The sequence below is a fragment of the Lontra canadensis genome, unplaced genomic scaffold (assembly GCF_010015895.1).
Source record: "Lontra canadensis isolate GAN:19392208 unplaced genomic scaffold, GSC_riverotter_1.0 scaffold111, whole genome shotgun sequence".
NCBI classification, from domain to species: Eukaryota; Metazoa; Chordata; class Mammalia; order Carnivora; family Mustelidae; genus Lontra; species Lontra canadensis.
The window spans coordinates 5,087,556-5,101,701 of record NW_022631105.1 but is presented as its reverse complement, the minus strand read 5'-3'; the positions used below and the strand labels follow the sequence as shown (position 1 = coordinate 5,101,701).

Genomic DNA, 14,146 nt, shown 5'->3' with positions numbered 1-14,146 from the left:
AGAACATCTTTGGCTGTGAGCTGAACAAAACAGAAAATGGGAAAAGCGAAAGAAAATAGTCAAGGAACATTGAACACCGTGCACATCATCGAAAAGCACACGCGTTTGCAGAATGGTTTTAGCGGGTACAGAGTGACTCAGAAGTCACGGGATGAAGTCTGAGCGGGCAGAAAGGTGCTTGCAAGTACAAGTGCCCCTGTGCCCCTCCCGTCCAGCAAGTGGTAGGAAACTCAGAAGTGCAACCGCTGGCTGGAGATGAGCCGTAGAATATAGCTTTGCTGGGGCTCACCGGAGGAGGGCAGCCCCCCCCCGCAAAAAAACAGGCAAGGCAGAGATACTTATCAGGCAACGAGAATTCTAACATGGTACGTGTAAAGACGCAATGTTGAACACACGAGCTCTATCAGGGGGCGGCTTCTGGCTTTGCCACCTGACTGCCAGAGACGTCCTTTGGGAGAAATCATGGTCCACGGCATCAGTAGTGGACATGAGGACACTAGGCAGTATTCAAAACCTGCTTTGCCCAAGGGTCTTGAAGCCCTCTCCCAACGGGTACTAGAGTGGGAACCAGGCAGCACGGGCCAGGCTGGAACGAAGATCACATTCCACTCCCGGCGCGTCATCGAACCGTGGGACGGGGCATGTGCTTGTTCTCAGTGGGGCCACTGTAAAGTGGGGACAAGAGGACAAGAGAAGGGTACACCCCAGCACTAAGGTGGGCACCCCGAGGCACGGAATAGTGATTCAGCAAATCCCTGAGTTTCGTGCACGCTCTGGTCATTTCACAAGAACTGGTCCGTGGAGATCCACACACACTCTGCAGGAGACGGCCTGCAGGGAAGGGACTTCTCAATCCATTCTCTTCCTACCCGTTCCCTCCAGAGGCTGAGGGCCGGACTGGTGCATTCCTGGCACTCAGCCAACATGCTCTGCCCACACTCCGGGCAGCCCGCTCGCCAGTCCGCCGTACTCACATCTGGCGAGATGTATCCAATCCTCACTGATTAAACCCTGGCGCCACAGGACAGTTCTGGGGCCTCCATCATCGGAAGCCCGAAGCTCCCGAGATCATACTGTGGGCTCTACACGAGCCTGCTCAGGGCACCCACGATGCACCAGAGGGCTGAGTCAAGAAACGAGACAGTGGGGCCTAACAGGCCGGCCCACACGGGGCTGCCCGGGCTGGGGGCTGAGGCAGGCTCTCGTCTTTATTTGGAAGTCCGCAGGATCCTGTCTGTTCAAGGGTCAGTAGCCAAGGACACCTCTTCTCAAGGACAAACGGTGCACGTGGTAGGTGATGCTAGATGGGTAGACAGAAAGGCAGGTACACGAGTAGGTGGACGGACGGATGGATGGATACCTAAACAGACAGCCAGGTGGAAAGAACGGCTCACATGGCAGAAGAAACAGAGCCACATTAACACCAGGGAAGTTGGAAACCAAATGTTTTTAAACCACTGTAGGTGTGAGATGCACCTGGGGAACTTATCAGAAACACGGAACCACGGCCCCACCTTTCAGAGATTCGGACTCAGTAGGTCTGGGCTGATACGTGGAATTTCAGATCTCAAACACACACTGGGTACTTGGACTTAAGCAGGTCCAGGACCCACACTTTGAAAGACCCTGCTTGAAACCCTTGCCCGGCAAAATCTTGTTCAAGGGGTAGAAACTGACCAAGGTCAAGGCCAAGATCAAAACTGATACCCGCACTGTCCTGCACGGCACCCCTTTTACCTTCCCCTGAGGCTCCGTCCAGGGTGCTTTGGTGATGGGACCAAAGGTAGTGAGTGCTCTCGGCATTTGGTCCTCCAGCCCCAAGGGGCAGCAGGACAGCTCCCACCCCCACCTGCAGCCAGCCCGTGCCCCCCCTTCTGGAGTCTCTCAGCAGAGTGGATCTGTGATGCAGGATGCTGGTCCAGGCCCACCTCCAGTGGGGGGGGAGGGGAGGTCCCAGGCCTCAAGCAGCACAAGGCTTCCCTCTGGGGACTCCACGGTCAAAGTCATCACGAGCGACAGGACTGTCCAAGCCAAGGGGTGTCTCCACAACCTTCTCTGACCAGCCAGCTTCCCCTGGCTCTATTTTTAGTTTGTCCACAGTGACTGCGGAGGATTTCTGGAGCACCTCTCCCGAGAGGCCCAGGGGAAAGTGCTTTCTGTCCGTGGTAGGATGGAGGCACTGCCACAAGGCCGAGCTCCTCAGCACCTGACTCTGTGTCCCCAGAGGCTCCCGCAGGGTCCTTTTCTTGGAAGCCCTCCGCTCCCCCGTGGCCTCCTGCTCCATCACGGGCTTGTAAACAGTTCCAAAGACCCACAATATGCTGAGGGATGGACATCAAGTAACATATGCCTGCAATACACGGACTTCAGCATTAACAGGGAAGCTATTTCTTCTGAGAAAGAAAAAGGGAAAGAACAACGGTGTCTCTGGCAAAGTTCTGGCAGAATGCCACACCCAGCGAGGCTTCTACAGAGTTATTTTCCAAAACCATTCCCACCACTTTCATTGTTATTCCTGCTTTACATTCGGGATGAAGGCTAAGGGAAGAGAAGCAGGGTGAGACACCAAGCTGTCAGGGTTCTAAAGAAGGCTCTACTCCTGTTCCTTTTAAGGCCCAGTGCAACCCCGAAGGAGTCCACACTCACCCTGCCGCTTCTCTCCTGACTCCCACCTTCCCTTTCCCCTGACAAGACTCTAGAGTGTTTTCCCAGAAAGGTGATCCCATCTACCTAAGAGGCTAACACCAAGTCGGGCCTCATCCTCTGTTAGGCCCAGTGGCCATTCTCCCTTCAATGAAATTCAATTCATAGTTAATGTAGTGGGTGATTCCGGGTCCCCAAGACCTGTCACAACCCACAGGCCCAAGGGCCTCCCCTAAAATGGACCCCTCTTTTCTGGTGTCTCAGGGCACGACAGGTGCTCTTGGTAGCAAGGAGGGTAAAGATGGTTAAGACGATCCGAGCCTGGGATGGAGGTCTCCAGTGGTTCCAACCCCGAACACTCTAGGTCATGGTTCTGTTTATGCACCAGATACGGAGGTAGAGACAGAGGCCAATCGTGTCCAAATGGGACTTGATCCAGTTCAGTGCGCGGACAAGCTGTGTGGACACACTGGAGACCTCGGGAGGCCTCTTCCCTGCCGGTGGACTTGACGCCACCAAATCGCCCACTCACGGGACTGCCGGTGTCCCAGGACCCACCACTCAGAATCCCAAATGTCCTTGGAAATGACGTTTTCAGGACATCAGGGATCAGCTGGGGCTGTGGCTGAGGACTCTGCCGTACTCGGCTCAGCACGGCTGGGACTGAACTCCCCACCTCTCCCCTGCTTCCTTATACCACCTACCCTGAAGCCGTGAGGTTAACTCAATCCTCGTCCTCCTCCCCGGCCATCAGGCATGCCGCCCTCCCATCCTTAAGCCTCTCTTCCCTTATCTGCTCCTATCAGGCCTGCGTTCAGCCCCTCAAACCCTCATCTCTGGATATTTGCCAGGGCAACTGAGTTGGCCCCCTGCCCACGAGCCCTCGATCCACAAAGCCCTGTGTGTGCTGCTCCCAGGCGAACTCTCCTGATGTCCCTTTCATCACATTTAACTGCTTTTTAAAAAATATTTTATTTATTTATTTGACATAGAGATAGAAAGACAGTGAGAGAGAGAGAGCACAAGCAGGGGGAGGGGACAGGGAGAAGCAGGTTCTCCACTGAGCAGGAAGCGCGACGCGGGGCTCGATCCCAGGACCCTGGGATCATGACCTGAGCTGAAGGCAGACACTTCACGACAGAGCAACCTGGATGCCCCAAGTTTAACTGCTTCTTAATTTGGATCCCCTCCAAGAGAGCAAGACAATGACTTAGAATCAGCAGTCTATCCTAGGCAGGAGAGCCAGATGAGCCACTAAGGGTATATTAATGAATGGACACCAGTGTGGGCAGCCCTGCCTGGACACCACTGGGACCCTCCGGGCCTTCCTGTGGAACACATGGCACCAGGGAGTGGGGAGGCAGGGGGACCACCCCACCCACGTCCCTCCTTGGTTGCGGGTCACCCCTTAGGGCATAACCCCAATCCCACACTCCTGCCCAGCCTGCACTGGGGCTGAGCAAATTGGCACCCTCCAGGAGGTCTCTTGAAGACAAGAACACAGAGATCAGCGGTGGCGGGGAGCGGAGCTGTCCCACAGGGCCCCACGAACACTGGGTAGCCACGGGGGCAAGGGCAGGGCAGGGCATCAGCTGTGTCCGCAGCAGCTTCCTGGCACCTTTAGGACGAAGTCCTCACTCTCTCAGGCTGCCTTCTGGGTAGACCTGCCAGGTAAGAGGCAGGACGCCCGGTTCAATTGGGATCTCAGCTAACAGTGGGCGATTTTTTACTGTACGTTTTCCCAAAGGGTCCACGGGACATCCATACACGAAAAGTTACCCATCGTTTATCTAAAATCCTACTTTAACTGGTCGTTCAGTATTTTTATTTGCTACACCTGGCAACCTTGCTTCAGAGTCCTCCTTGATCAGGCCTTGGCCTGTTTTTGAGAACGCTGATTCTGAAACCCTTTCTTCCCCGAGAAGGGGCTCCGCGCTGTGCCTGAAAGCAGTCATCCAACCCCCAGCTCAGGGAGGTGCTCAAGCTGGTCCCCTGGCGGGAGTGACCCAGGTTCTCACACGTGTCTCTGTCCCGCCCACTGGCTCTGGGTCTGATTCTCTGCAAACACTCAGTCCGCTGTCACCTCTCCCACTGTCCCCTCTGAAAGCAGGTGCCACCAGCACCGGTCATCTGATGCCCTTGGGACATGTGCTAGCATTTGCCTGAACACCTTATTTTCCCAGCTAGAGCACAGCTCTCACCTAGGTCAGCACAGATCAACAGGTTGTTACTAGGTGGTCAGTGACAAGACCTCCCAGTCCCACCGGCAAAAGCAAGTCCTATAAGGAGTGAGACAGAGCCCCTCTCTTGCTCCCCTAGATCTCACCATCAACCAGAGCACTACACGCATGCTGTGGAACACGTGAGTGAACAGCACTTTCAGCAAGGGATGGAACATGCCAGAAGGTTGTTTAAAGCAGCCTAAATCATGTCCAGCGAGCAAGAAGGGGGGTCAGATATTCCAGCTCCATCATGGCCCTTCCGTTCTCACAGTGTGGCCTCTTAGCCCTTTTCTGGGTTCTGGATTTTGGACCACACGAACCACTAGCAGCAACTCTCCAGTGACCCCGAGGACACACCGTGCAGTCGGCCTCAGTACAATAGGACCTGACACTGGCAGGTGTCCCTTTCTTTTCTCCATGTCTCTCTCTCTCTCTCTTTTTAAAGATTTTATTTATTTGACAGACAGAGATCACAAGCAGGCAGAGAGGCAGACAGAGAGAGGGGGAAGCAGGCTCCCCGCTGAGCAGAGAGCCCCATGTGGGGCTTGACTGAAGGCAGAGGCTTAACCCACTGAGCTCCCCAGGCGTCCCTCCATGCCTCTCCTCTTAAAACCAGTTGCTCTGATGTCAACATGATAGCCATACGTGTTTATAATACTTTAAATTTGCAAGCGCTTTCCCATGACTTATTTTATTTCAACATCACTCTCAGGTAGGCAAAGCAAATTATCTCTGACAGATGGGAGAAAGAGAGTGGTAAAGGGCTCACTGAATGGATGGATGGGCGCTCCAGGGAGACTGGTAATACCCTTGTCTAAGTTTTCATTTACAAATACAGCTGAAAAGTCTCATGTTAGCCATGTAAACAAGAATAATCCATTCTAAAATGGGGTTTTTACTCCTGCATATTTGGGTCACCACCCAGCTGGCCCCGGAGCACCAGGTTACCTGCCCCCTGAGCTTTCAGCAGCAGAGGCAGGGCTGGCTCCCTCCACCACCCACAGACCTTCTCCATCCGAGTGTGGGCAAGGGAAAGGAGCTGCCTTCAACAAACGCTTAAGGAAGGGGCCTCGTGGGGTTTGCTGGGGAAGTGAGTGGCAAGCAGCCCCACCCCAATCCTGCCCAGTCTGCAGCAGGCCTCTGAGGGTGGGACTCAATAGAGTGGGACTCAACCCTGCACTCCCTCCCTGTGCCTAGGACCAGTCATCACCACAGGGAGAACAAAATCACGTTCTTTCTGGAGCCCTCTGCTCTTTGCATATGCGTGTGTCTGGGCGCGTGCATCTGCGGGTACGTGTGCTTGCACAAACATCCACTTGGTTGGTGGAGGCCAGGGGCGTGACTCAGTTGGGGGTTTCTTTCGGGTGCAGGTAAGGGCCGTGCTGCACGTCCTGCTACCTGACTTGTCCACAGGAAAGCTGGGGAAGGCCAAGGCTACTTGGGTAGGCAAACCCTAGGGTGGGCGCAAGACCCCGCTGGGCGCTCCCTGCCCGGAATGGAGGCGCTCCCTGCCCGGGATGGACAAAGTCGAGCCGCAGACCGATCGATGTCGCCAAAGTCCGGGCGCGGGCTGCCGGCGTGGCCGGGGCTGAAGTTCGCAGCAGCTCCGCGTGTATTAGCGAATCCCAAGTCCCCGGTAGCCCGAAATGTTCCCCCCAGGGGTGGAGGGAGGGAGCAGGCAAAAGGAGCGGCTGCAGAGCAGCTCCCCGCCCCGGGCCCCGGCACACCCCGAGGGGAATTGGGGAGGAGGAAGGTCCATTGGCGGGGGGACAGCTACACAGCCACACACATCCACACCCCCCCAATACACACCCGCCTGCTGTCCCCGCCCTCCGCCCCTCCCCTGCGTCCCCGGCCGCCGCGCGCGGCTCCACCTCTCCCGAGTGCAGTCCACACCGTCCTTTTCAACAAAACAACACTACGCACCGCCCCCAGCACCCGCACCGGGCGGGATCCGGGGCAACGCCCAGCCCGCCACCAGCCGCGCCCCGCGCCCCCTCCCGCGCCCCCGCTGCAGTCGGTCGCCGAGTCCCGGCCGCACGCCGCTGGGGAGAGAGATGGAGCCTAGCTCGGCCGCCCAGCTCGACCCTGCGCCGCCACCCATCCCCGAGCGCCCGAAGTGACAGGAGGGGCACGCACGGCGCGCGCGGGGCGTCCCGCGTTAACCGCTTCGGCGCCGGGGTCAACCGCGACGCGAGGGTGGGGAGCTGGGGACCGCGCTGCGGGCACTCACCGGGATGTGCACTCGCAGCGAACGCCTCTTCTGGCTGGGGATTTTTTTGCCGCCGCTCCCGCCGGGGCTGGAAACGTCTTTCTTCTTCTTGGTGTCCATGGCCGCGCTTCCCATAACTTTCACCAGAAGTTAATTCCGGGTGACTCGTTCCTGCAGTTCGGTCCTCTCCTTCCCGGCCCGGCCCCTGCTGCCGGCCTCCAGCCGCGAGCTCTTTATTATCCTCCGTCCACCCCGAAGACACCGCTTGGGGACTTCCGCGGGGAGGGAAGGTGGCGCAGGTACCTCGGGCCGCCGCCGCCGGGGACGGATGGCGGTCGGCGTGGGCGCGGAGTTCACGTGTCCTCTTCCTCCTTAGAGCTCAGCGATGCAAAATTAAAGCCAGAGGCCGTACAGGCTCTGGTGTCTCTCCCGCTTACGCGTGGCAGAGGTCCCCCGCCGGGTGACAAAGTTTTCTTCCTTTTGCGAAGCGAAGCAGCATTTTCCACCCTCTCAGCTCCTCCCACGGATTCCCAGAGGTAATCCGCAAGGCAGGTGCACGGAAGGACAGTAATCTGGGAAACAACCCTCCGTGCCTGCGCCCAAGCGGACCGTCTGGCCAGAGCGAGACAGTTTGTATGTAAATATAATCCTCGGCTGCAGAATGAACCAGCCCGGAGTCTGGAGCTCGGCCCGTCCCCCCGCCGGGCGAGAGGGGAGGCGGGAGGGGGAGGCGCAAACGCGAACGCCCAGGCAATTGGGCTCCCGCTCGGCTGCGCGCCGGGGTTCCGGCGGCGGCTCGGCTGGCCGGGCCCGGCCAGCCCGAGGGCGCGCCCGCTGCGTCCCTCCGCCGCGCCGCGTCCCGGGGACAGGGAGCCGGCAGCGAGGGGCGGCGCGGCCGGGACGCAGGCTCGGCGAGCGCGGGGCGGTGGAAGGCCGCGTGCGCTGAACAGGAAGTGCACGGCGCACGCCGCTCGCCGGCTCGCCACGCCGCCCCGAGCCGCCCCCGGGTCGCCGCACGAGGTCGCCTGCCCTGCGGGCGGGGTCCTCCCTCCCCTGCGGCCGCGGCGACGCGGGACTCGCCGGGAGCCCATTTGTGATGCGTCTCGTGGCTCCCGCGTCTTCGTCTACGCCCGGCCCCGGGCAACACGCCCCCGCGCCCTAGCCCGCCGCCCCCGCAGCGGCGGAAGCCCCGGCTCGCGTGGGGATGTGCGCTGACCCGCGCCTGCTTCCGGGGAAGCGGCGGCCCCGGACCGTCTCCGCGCGCCGTGCGGACCCCAGCGCGCCCGGAGCTCGGTCGGTGTTGCGGGGAGTGCGGCTGGTCACAGCCCGCCCCGAACCGCCGCCACACCCGGCTCCTCCCAGGTTCCCCCGGGGCTGCGCAGCGGAGCAGCGGGAAGTGCGGGCGCAGGGTCCGCAGCCCCGCGCCGCAGAAGACGCGGAGTTCCCAGGACTGCGGGAAGCAAGGGGTGCGGAGAACCCTGGAACCCCCGGCGAGGCTTCCACGTGCCACCGCGTCGCCGCCCTGGCGCGTCCATAGCCCGGGCCCGGGGGACTTGGGGGGTGGCGTTCCCTTTCCGAGCGCCCCAGGATGGCGCGACCTTGGTTCCCGGCTGGAAGTGGGGTGAATGCTCGGTCGGGAGACGCCTCCTTTCCCGCTCTAGGTCCTGAGGACGTAGTGACCCCAGAAGTCACTGGAGCGCCCTGAATGCTGACGTCAGCTCCGCCTCTCGCTCTAATCAGAGAAAGAACGTGACGGGCCGGCTTTAACTCCTGTCCAGGTGTGGAGATTTAAGGAGTCCCCTCCTCGCAGGAGGGGGGATTAGCCGGCCCCGGGGACACCTCTTAGGTGGTGCCTCCCACCCAGCCAGAAGCCAAGGGTTTCAGCCATCTTTCCCGGTTCCTTCCAACCCTCCTTCTGTCATCTGGTGTGAATCCCCTGCAGTCTGGGTGGTTCCTGGTTCCTAGGGATTTGTATCGTCCTTCTCTTTCTCCCCTGCTCTCCAATCCAGAACGGAGCCAGACTGGGAAATCCTGGAGCATTTCCTTGCTTGACCAAAGGTAGAGATGCTCTGGAGGGGACTAGTCTGGGTTCAAAAACCAGGTAAACATTCTGGTTCCACAGGTGTGGAATTTCACACTTTGACCTTTTCTGACTGGCTGGTGGAGGGGGGCATGAGCCTTCATTAGTACCCTAAATGCTGGAAACACTGCTTAGTAGCAGAAAAGGAGGTGGGGGGGGGGCGTTACCTTGCCACCAAGGGAGCCCACTCTTACCTGCTCAAAATGACTCCCCAGCTGTCCCTTAAATTTCATCTCTTTAGCTCAGCATTTTAATCCCTGTCACAGTAATAATTTTCCAGGGCATGGAAATCATCCCATTTGATGAGAACTGACTTGGGAAGGGAGGAGGGAGAGGTGGGAAGGAGCAAGGAGACAGGAAGGGAAGTCAGCAAGAACCAGGAGGGAGGGTTCAGAATCCGGAAGCCCTGGGTTAATGCTCAGGCTAAAAGCTTTGTCAGGGGCCTGTCCTGGCTAATGGGCAGTGGTGAGAAATTCTAATAGGTTCTTTTGTCAGTTGCTTTGTGCAAATACACCCAATCATTCATTAATAAAATTTATGTGTTCTCTGAGTTTATTTTGCTGGAGTGCAGACTTCAGTGCCTGGGGATCCTAAATTAAAATGTTTTACTGTAGGGGCGCCTGGGTGGCTCAGTCGGTTAAGCTTAAGGGTCTGCCTTTGGCTCAGGTCATGATCCCATGGATGGAACCCACATGGGGCTCCCTGCTCAGCGGGCTCCCTGATTTTCATTCTCCCTCTGCCACTCTGCCTGCTTGTCCTCTCTCTCTCTTTCTCTCTCTATCAAATAAATAAGCAAAATCTTAAAAAAAAAATAAAGTTTTACCGTATTGTCTACGTTTTAAGAGCCTTTTGTTGTTGTTACATATGTTAATAGTTCTGAGAGCTGGGTGTTTTTTATAGGCCTTGCCAAAGAAGAAGCTTACAGACTTTTTTTTTAACCTTCTGAAAAGATATTAATAAATTGATCCTATATCTTCTAATCAGTGGAGTCTTAGTATTGAGTTTTTGTGGTGGTTTTGCTTTACGATGCCTTCCGAACCCCATCTTCGCCTCCATCTCGCTGCACACAGCTCAGCCAGTGGCGTGCCAAGCAACTGTGTCCATATGATGACCCTTGCCCGGATTGTCTCTGAAGGCACTGACCTATGACTCCCTTCTCAAAAATAATGCAACACAAGCTATGCTGAACACAGTATCAAAATTTAAAAATTTGAAAAACTTAACTGACTTTTCCTTTTGCTCAGGACAACAGCGTTACTGATCCTGTGTTTAAAAAAAATTCTGACTTTGGGGAGCATAAGATAAAGTTTGTATACATAAAAGTCTACAGATTTTATATATATATATATATATATATATGTATAACAAGCTTATATACATAACTATATGTAAGGTTTATATGTGATCTATATAAGCTTTGTACATGAAAGTGGAAGATGATGTGTGAGTGTATCGTGGGCTATGTATGCAGTGAAGCTAGCACATGGGGTCTGAGTAAAGTGTCGGGTCACCAAATATCTGTGTGGTCCTCTCCATTTTCCAGTGCTCTGGCGGTTAGACTAAGAATGTGTAATTAATTCTGGCCAATGACATGTGAGTAGATTTAATGTGCATTATTTCTGCATTAGGCAGAGTCCGTATGCCTCCATCACTTTTCCTCCACTGCCGTCATTAGAGGCCACATGTTCCAAATGGTGTCCAGTAAGAAAGGGGAAGGCAACTTACTTCTGACTTGATCAACGTGGGTAAAGTCACTGACACTGATAATTATTTGTTACCACAGTGTCGCCTTGCCTATAAAAAATAATTGCATTGAGATATGACTTATCATGATAGAGTTTTTTGGTGCCCCCTTAGAATTTTACCCAGAGGCATCCGCCTGACCCTGGTGTGGCCCTGTCCTTTTGACGATGGAAGGATGAGAAGTGGAGGCTGGCCAGGACCCTGGGGGGCCGAGGGAAGCACCTTAAAGGCTCCAAGAGTGTGACTTGAGTCCTACCCCAGGGCTGCCATTGATCTGCTCTGTAACTGTGAGCAACACACTTCTTTCTCCCTTCTGCAAGAGAATCTTCTGAAGATTTCTAAGGCCTCTTTAACAGGGAGCTTGTATTTTCTCTTCTTTGTATATATCGCACATCTTTGTTAATTTTATTGCTCTGGTAATCCTTTTTTTATTTAGCTTTTCAGGAGTACCCCTGCACAATGAATTGAAAATTAAAAACAGAAAGCAAACTAAAGGCCCCTAGTCCTTCACCACAGATGGCTCAGAACAGTGCCTCTCAGGGAAAGGGGGCTTGTGGAAGATGTTTCCATCGGGGCCTCGCTTGTGCAGGCTATTAATAATGAGACGTACTGATCGATATACAGCACCTACTAAGAGCCAACGCTAGGGCGTTTGTAGGCTTGTACCTCTACGGGAGGAGATGCTCTTCACCCCATTTCAAACCGCACATGTGTTTGTGTAATTGCTGTTCCAAAATTTTTTCTATTAAAATCCCCTCGAACTCTCAGAGACTTTTACAGAGGAGGGAAACGGAGACCAGCTGTCAGAATGTGCTTTGCGGTCTCTTTAACTTCTATCTATTGATTTTAATTCTCAGGGCTTTCTGGAAAGAAACTAAACAGCATGGCCCCCTTTGCTTTTAAAAGCTTCGTGCGCGGCTAGCAATACTATCTAGGAAATTCCTTCAGGGTGACCTTGGAGAGACACCGACATCTTAGCTGAGTAGGTCTGTGTAATTAGGAAACCGGTCACTCAGTTCTGTGCAGAAAGCTCCTCTTGGAAAAATGAAACAGGGCCTGGACTGAGGATTCTCTGCGAATGCTTTGCTAATGCGTTGGATACCAGAGAAGTGCGTCTTGTCATCTTATCATGAAAACCAGGGCTAAGGGTCACGTTCAGATTTTTATTTTCCTTTAAACACGGGCACCGATTATGTAAGCCTGGGAAAGCTTTTGCTCCCTGGTGCAAAGGAGGCCACTAATATCAGTTCAAGGATAGAGCCGTAGGTGCACCCAGGACCAGTGGGGAGGGCTGCTTTGGGGCAGTCTATCTCTTGACAACCTTTTCCTGCGGGGGACCCACACAAGCTGCCTCCTTTCTCTGTGTTACGGATGACACTTCATCCAAAATGCCAGTGAACTACGGGTCGTCCTGCTCCCGCAATCCCCCAAGTACTTCAAATTAAGTTAAAGGTAAGCTCTGTGGCAATGTTCTCCCAAAGGACGGACTTGCTGTTCACATATTTCTCTAGAGAGCAGCTGTGCCTTGACGGGCTCTGTGCCGAAACACCCACTCAGCAGTTCTAAAGAATGACAGACTCAGCAGGCAGGATACGTGTGACCCACAGCACTGTGCAGCGGAGAGGCGTCTGTTTGCTAAATAAAAGAATAGGTAATCCCAGCAATTATGTCCCCTTCCTTGACTAAGGGTTGTGGTCACGTAAACAGCATTAGCTGGGAATGAAGTCTTGGGTTCTGCCGATGGCTGCTTTCATAACTGCTTTACAGAGTTCCATGTGACTTTTGTTCTGGTGACCAACGTTTCCTCTCACCCAGGGAGTGGGTTTGGACTCCCTGGGCTGCAGAGTTTGACTAAAGGTCTGTGTATGTTGGTTAGTCCCGAGCATTGAATGCATGATATGCATACAGATCAACCCAGGGAAATTGCAAATACCCTATTATCGGAATATGGCTCAGGACTGATTTCTGACCTCCCACTCAACTTATTTGGGGCGTGATAAAATAATGCAAATTACTGATAGCAATTTCCCAAACAAAGAAAATTTCTTAGTCAATTGTACTAGCCCCAAAGTTCACATACTACAGTGCAAATGTGAACATGAACTCACATGAGACACCTCTCTTAACCATTTGCTCGTGTAACTCACAGCTGGGATCCAGAACTGGGATCCATCCAGAATGCCAGATAGGGGTTTTTTGTTTTGTTTTGTTTTGTTTTGTTTTGTTTTAACAAGACTGCAGAAGAAGCACATTTACAGTGCCTTAGGACTGGCTGTGTTTGGAGAGTGGAGCTCCAGTGTGTGCCCTGGATTTTCAGGTGTGTTACAGACATGACTCTTGACATCCATTCATCGCCGCAGATGCGGTTTCCATCCTGACTCAGAGAAAGCGGTGTCCCTTCCAGAGGGCTCAGCCACACCTGGAACTAAAAACCCGTGCACAGACTTGCCAGTGTCTCTCCCTGTCCTTGAACCTTAGCACTTCACATCGCAATCAATAAATGCCTGTTTTGTACAGAGACAGAGCCCACGAGAGGCTCAGTTCAGGGCTCTGGTTGTGCAGGGAGGCTGTCAAGGACACGGTGATTTTTGACAGTCCTCCTTATGCCATGTGGGTCAAAAAGGTATTTTATTAGATGTTCCTAAATATAACTGCATAGAGTTGCATGAGGTCTTGGGAGAGAATGGGGAGAGAGAAACTCCTTGCCGTGGGCTTGCAGAAGCTCATTTTAAATCACTGCAACACAAGCTCCCAGTGCACCATTGTGCAAAAGGACTTACCTTGGCTTTTGGGGTTTTCTCCCTATCCCTACTCATTGTAGCATTTTACCCTCTAGGTGAAAAAGTGAAGCATAATTATAGAGTTCATTGTTCTTTGAGCAGCCTGGAGGAACATTTTCCTGTCCTTGTAACTTATTCACACGCGATGCAAGGGGTTCTGAGAATCTTGTGGAAGTGGATACAGGGTTTCTCGGGGCAACCAGAAGGGCCTTGTGGGGAGCACAGGCTCAGGCGTGGGGCTCACTGCTAATATGGAGCGCTCAGGAGACTCTGCTCACGCCGGTCAGCACCGAGGCCAGCAAACCGTCCAGTCCTGTGGCTGGGCTGTGAGCACAGCAACTTCGGCCGGGGCTGCAACCAGAATTTGCATCCTGGTAGGGTCATTGGGTCCAAGGCTTTCCTTTGTCTTTGCAGCCTTCAGAAACTCACAAAATTTGTTCACCAAGAGCAGAGACAGCTAGAGAAC

General features: G+C 54.4%; 1 protein-coding gene and 1 long non-coding RNA gene across 3 annotated transcripts in view; one reads left to right on the top strand and one right to left on the bottom strand.

The window, feature by feature from the left end:
* PRKAG2 (protein kinase AMP-activated non-catalytic subunit gamma 2) overlaps positions 1–7,339 on the bottom strand; it is a 244,449-nt gene extending 237,110 nt beyond the window's left edge. For both annotated transcript variants that reach the window (XM_032840244.1, XM_032840245.1), the window contains exon 1: positions 7,099–7,339. In XM_032840244.1, the coding sequence (XP_032696135.1) occupies positions 7,099–7,212 (114 nt within the window). In that variant the 5' untranslated portion in view covers positions 7,213–7,339. The remainder of the gene's footprint in view (positions 1–7,098) is intronic.
* A 231-nt stretch (positions 7,340–7,570) lies between these two features.
* Positions 7,571–9,707, top strand: LOC116856710. The gene is made up of 2 exons (XR_004380611.1): positions 7,571–7,613; positions 8,739–9,707. It is a non-coding gene; the product is annotated as an uncharacterized LOC116856710 (long non-coding RNA).
* Positions 9,708–14,146: the final 4,439 nt, after the last annotated feature.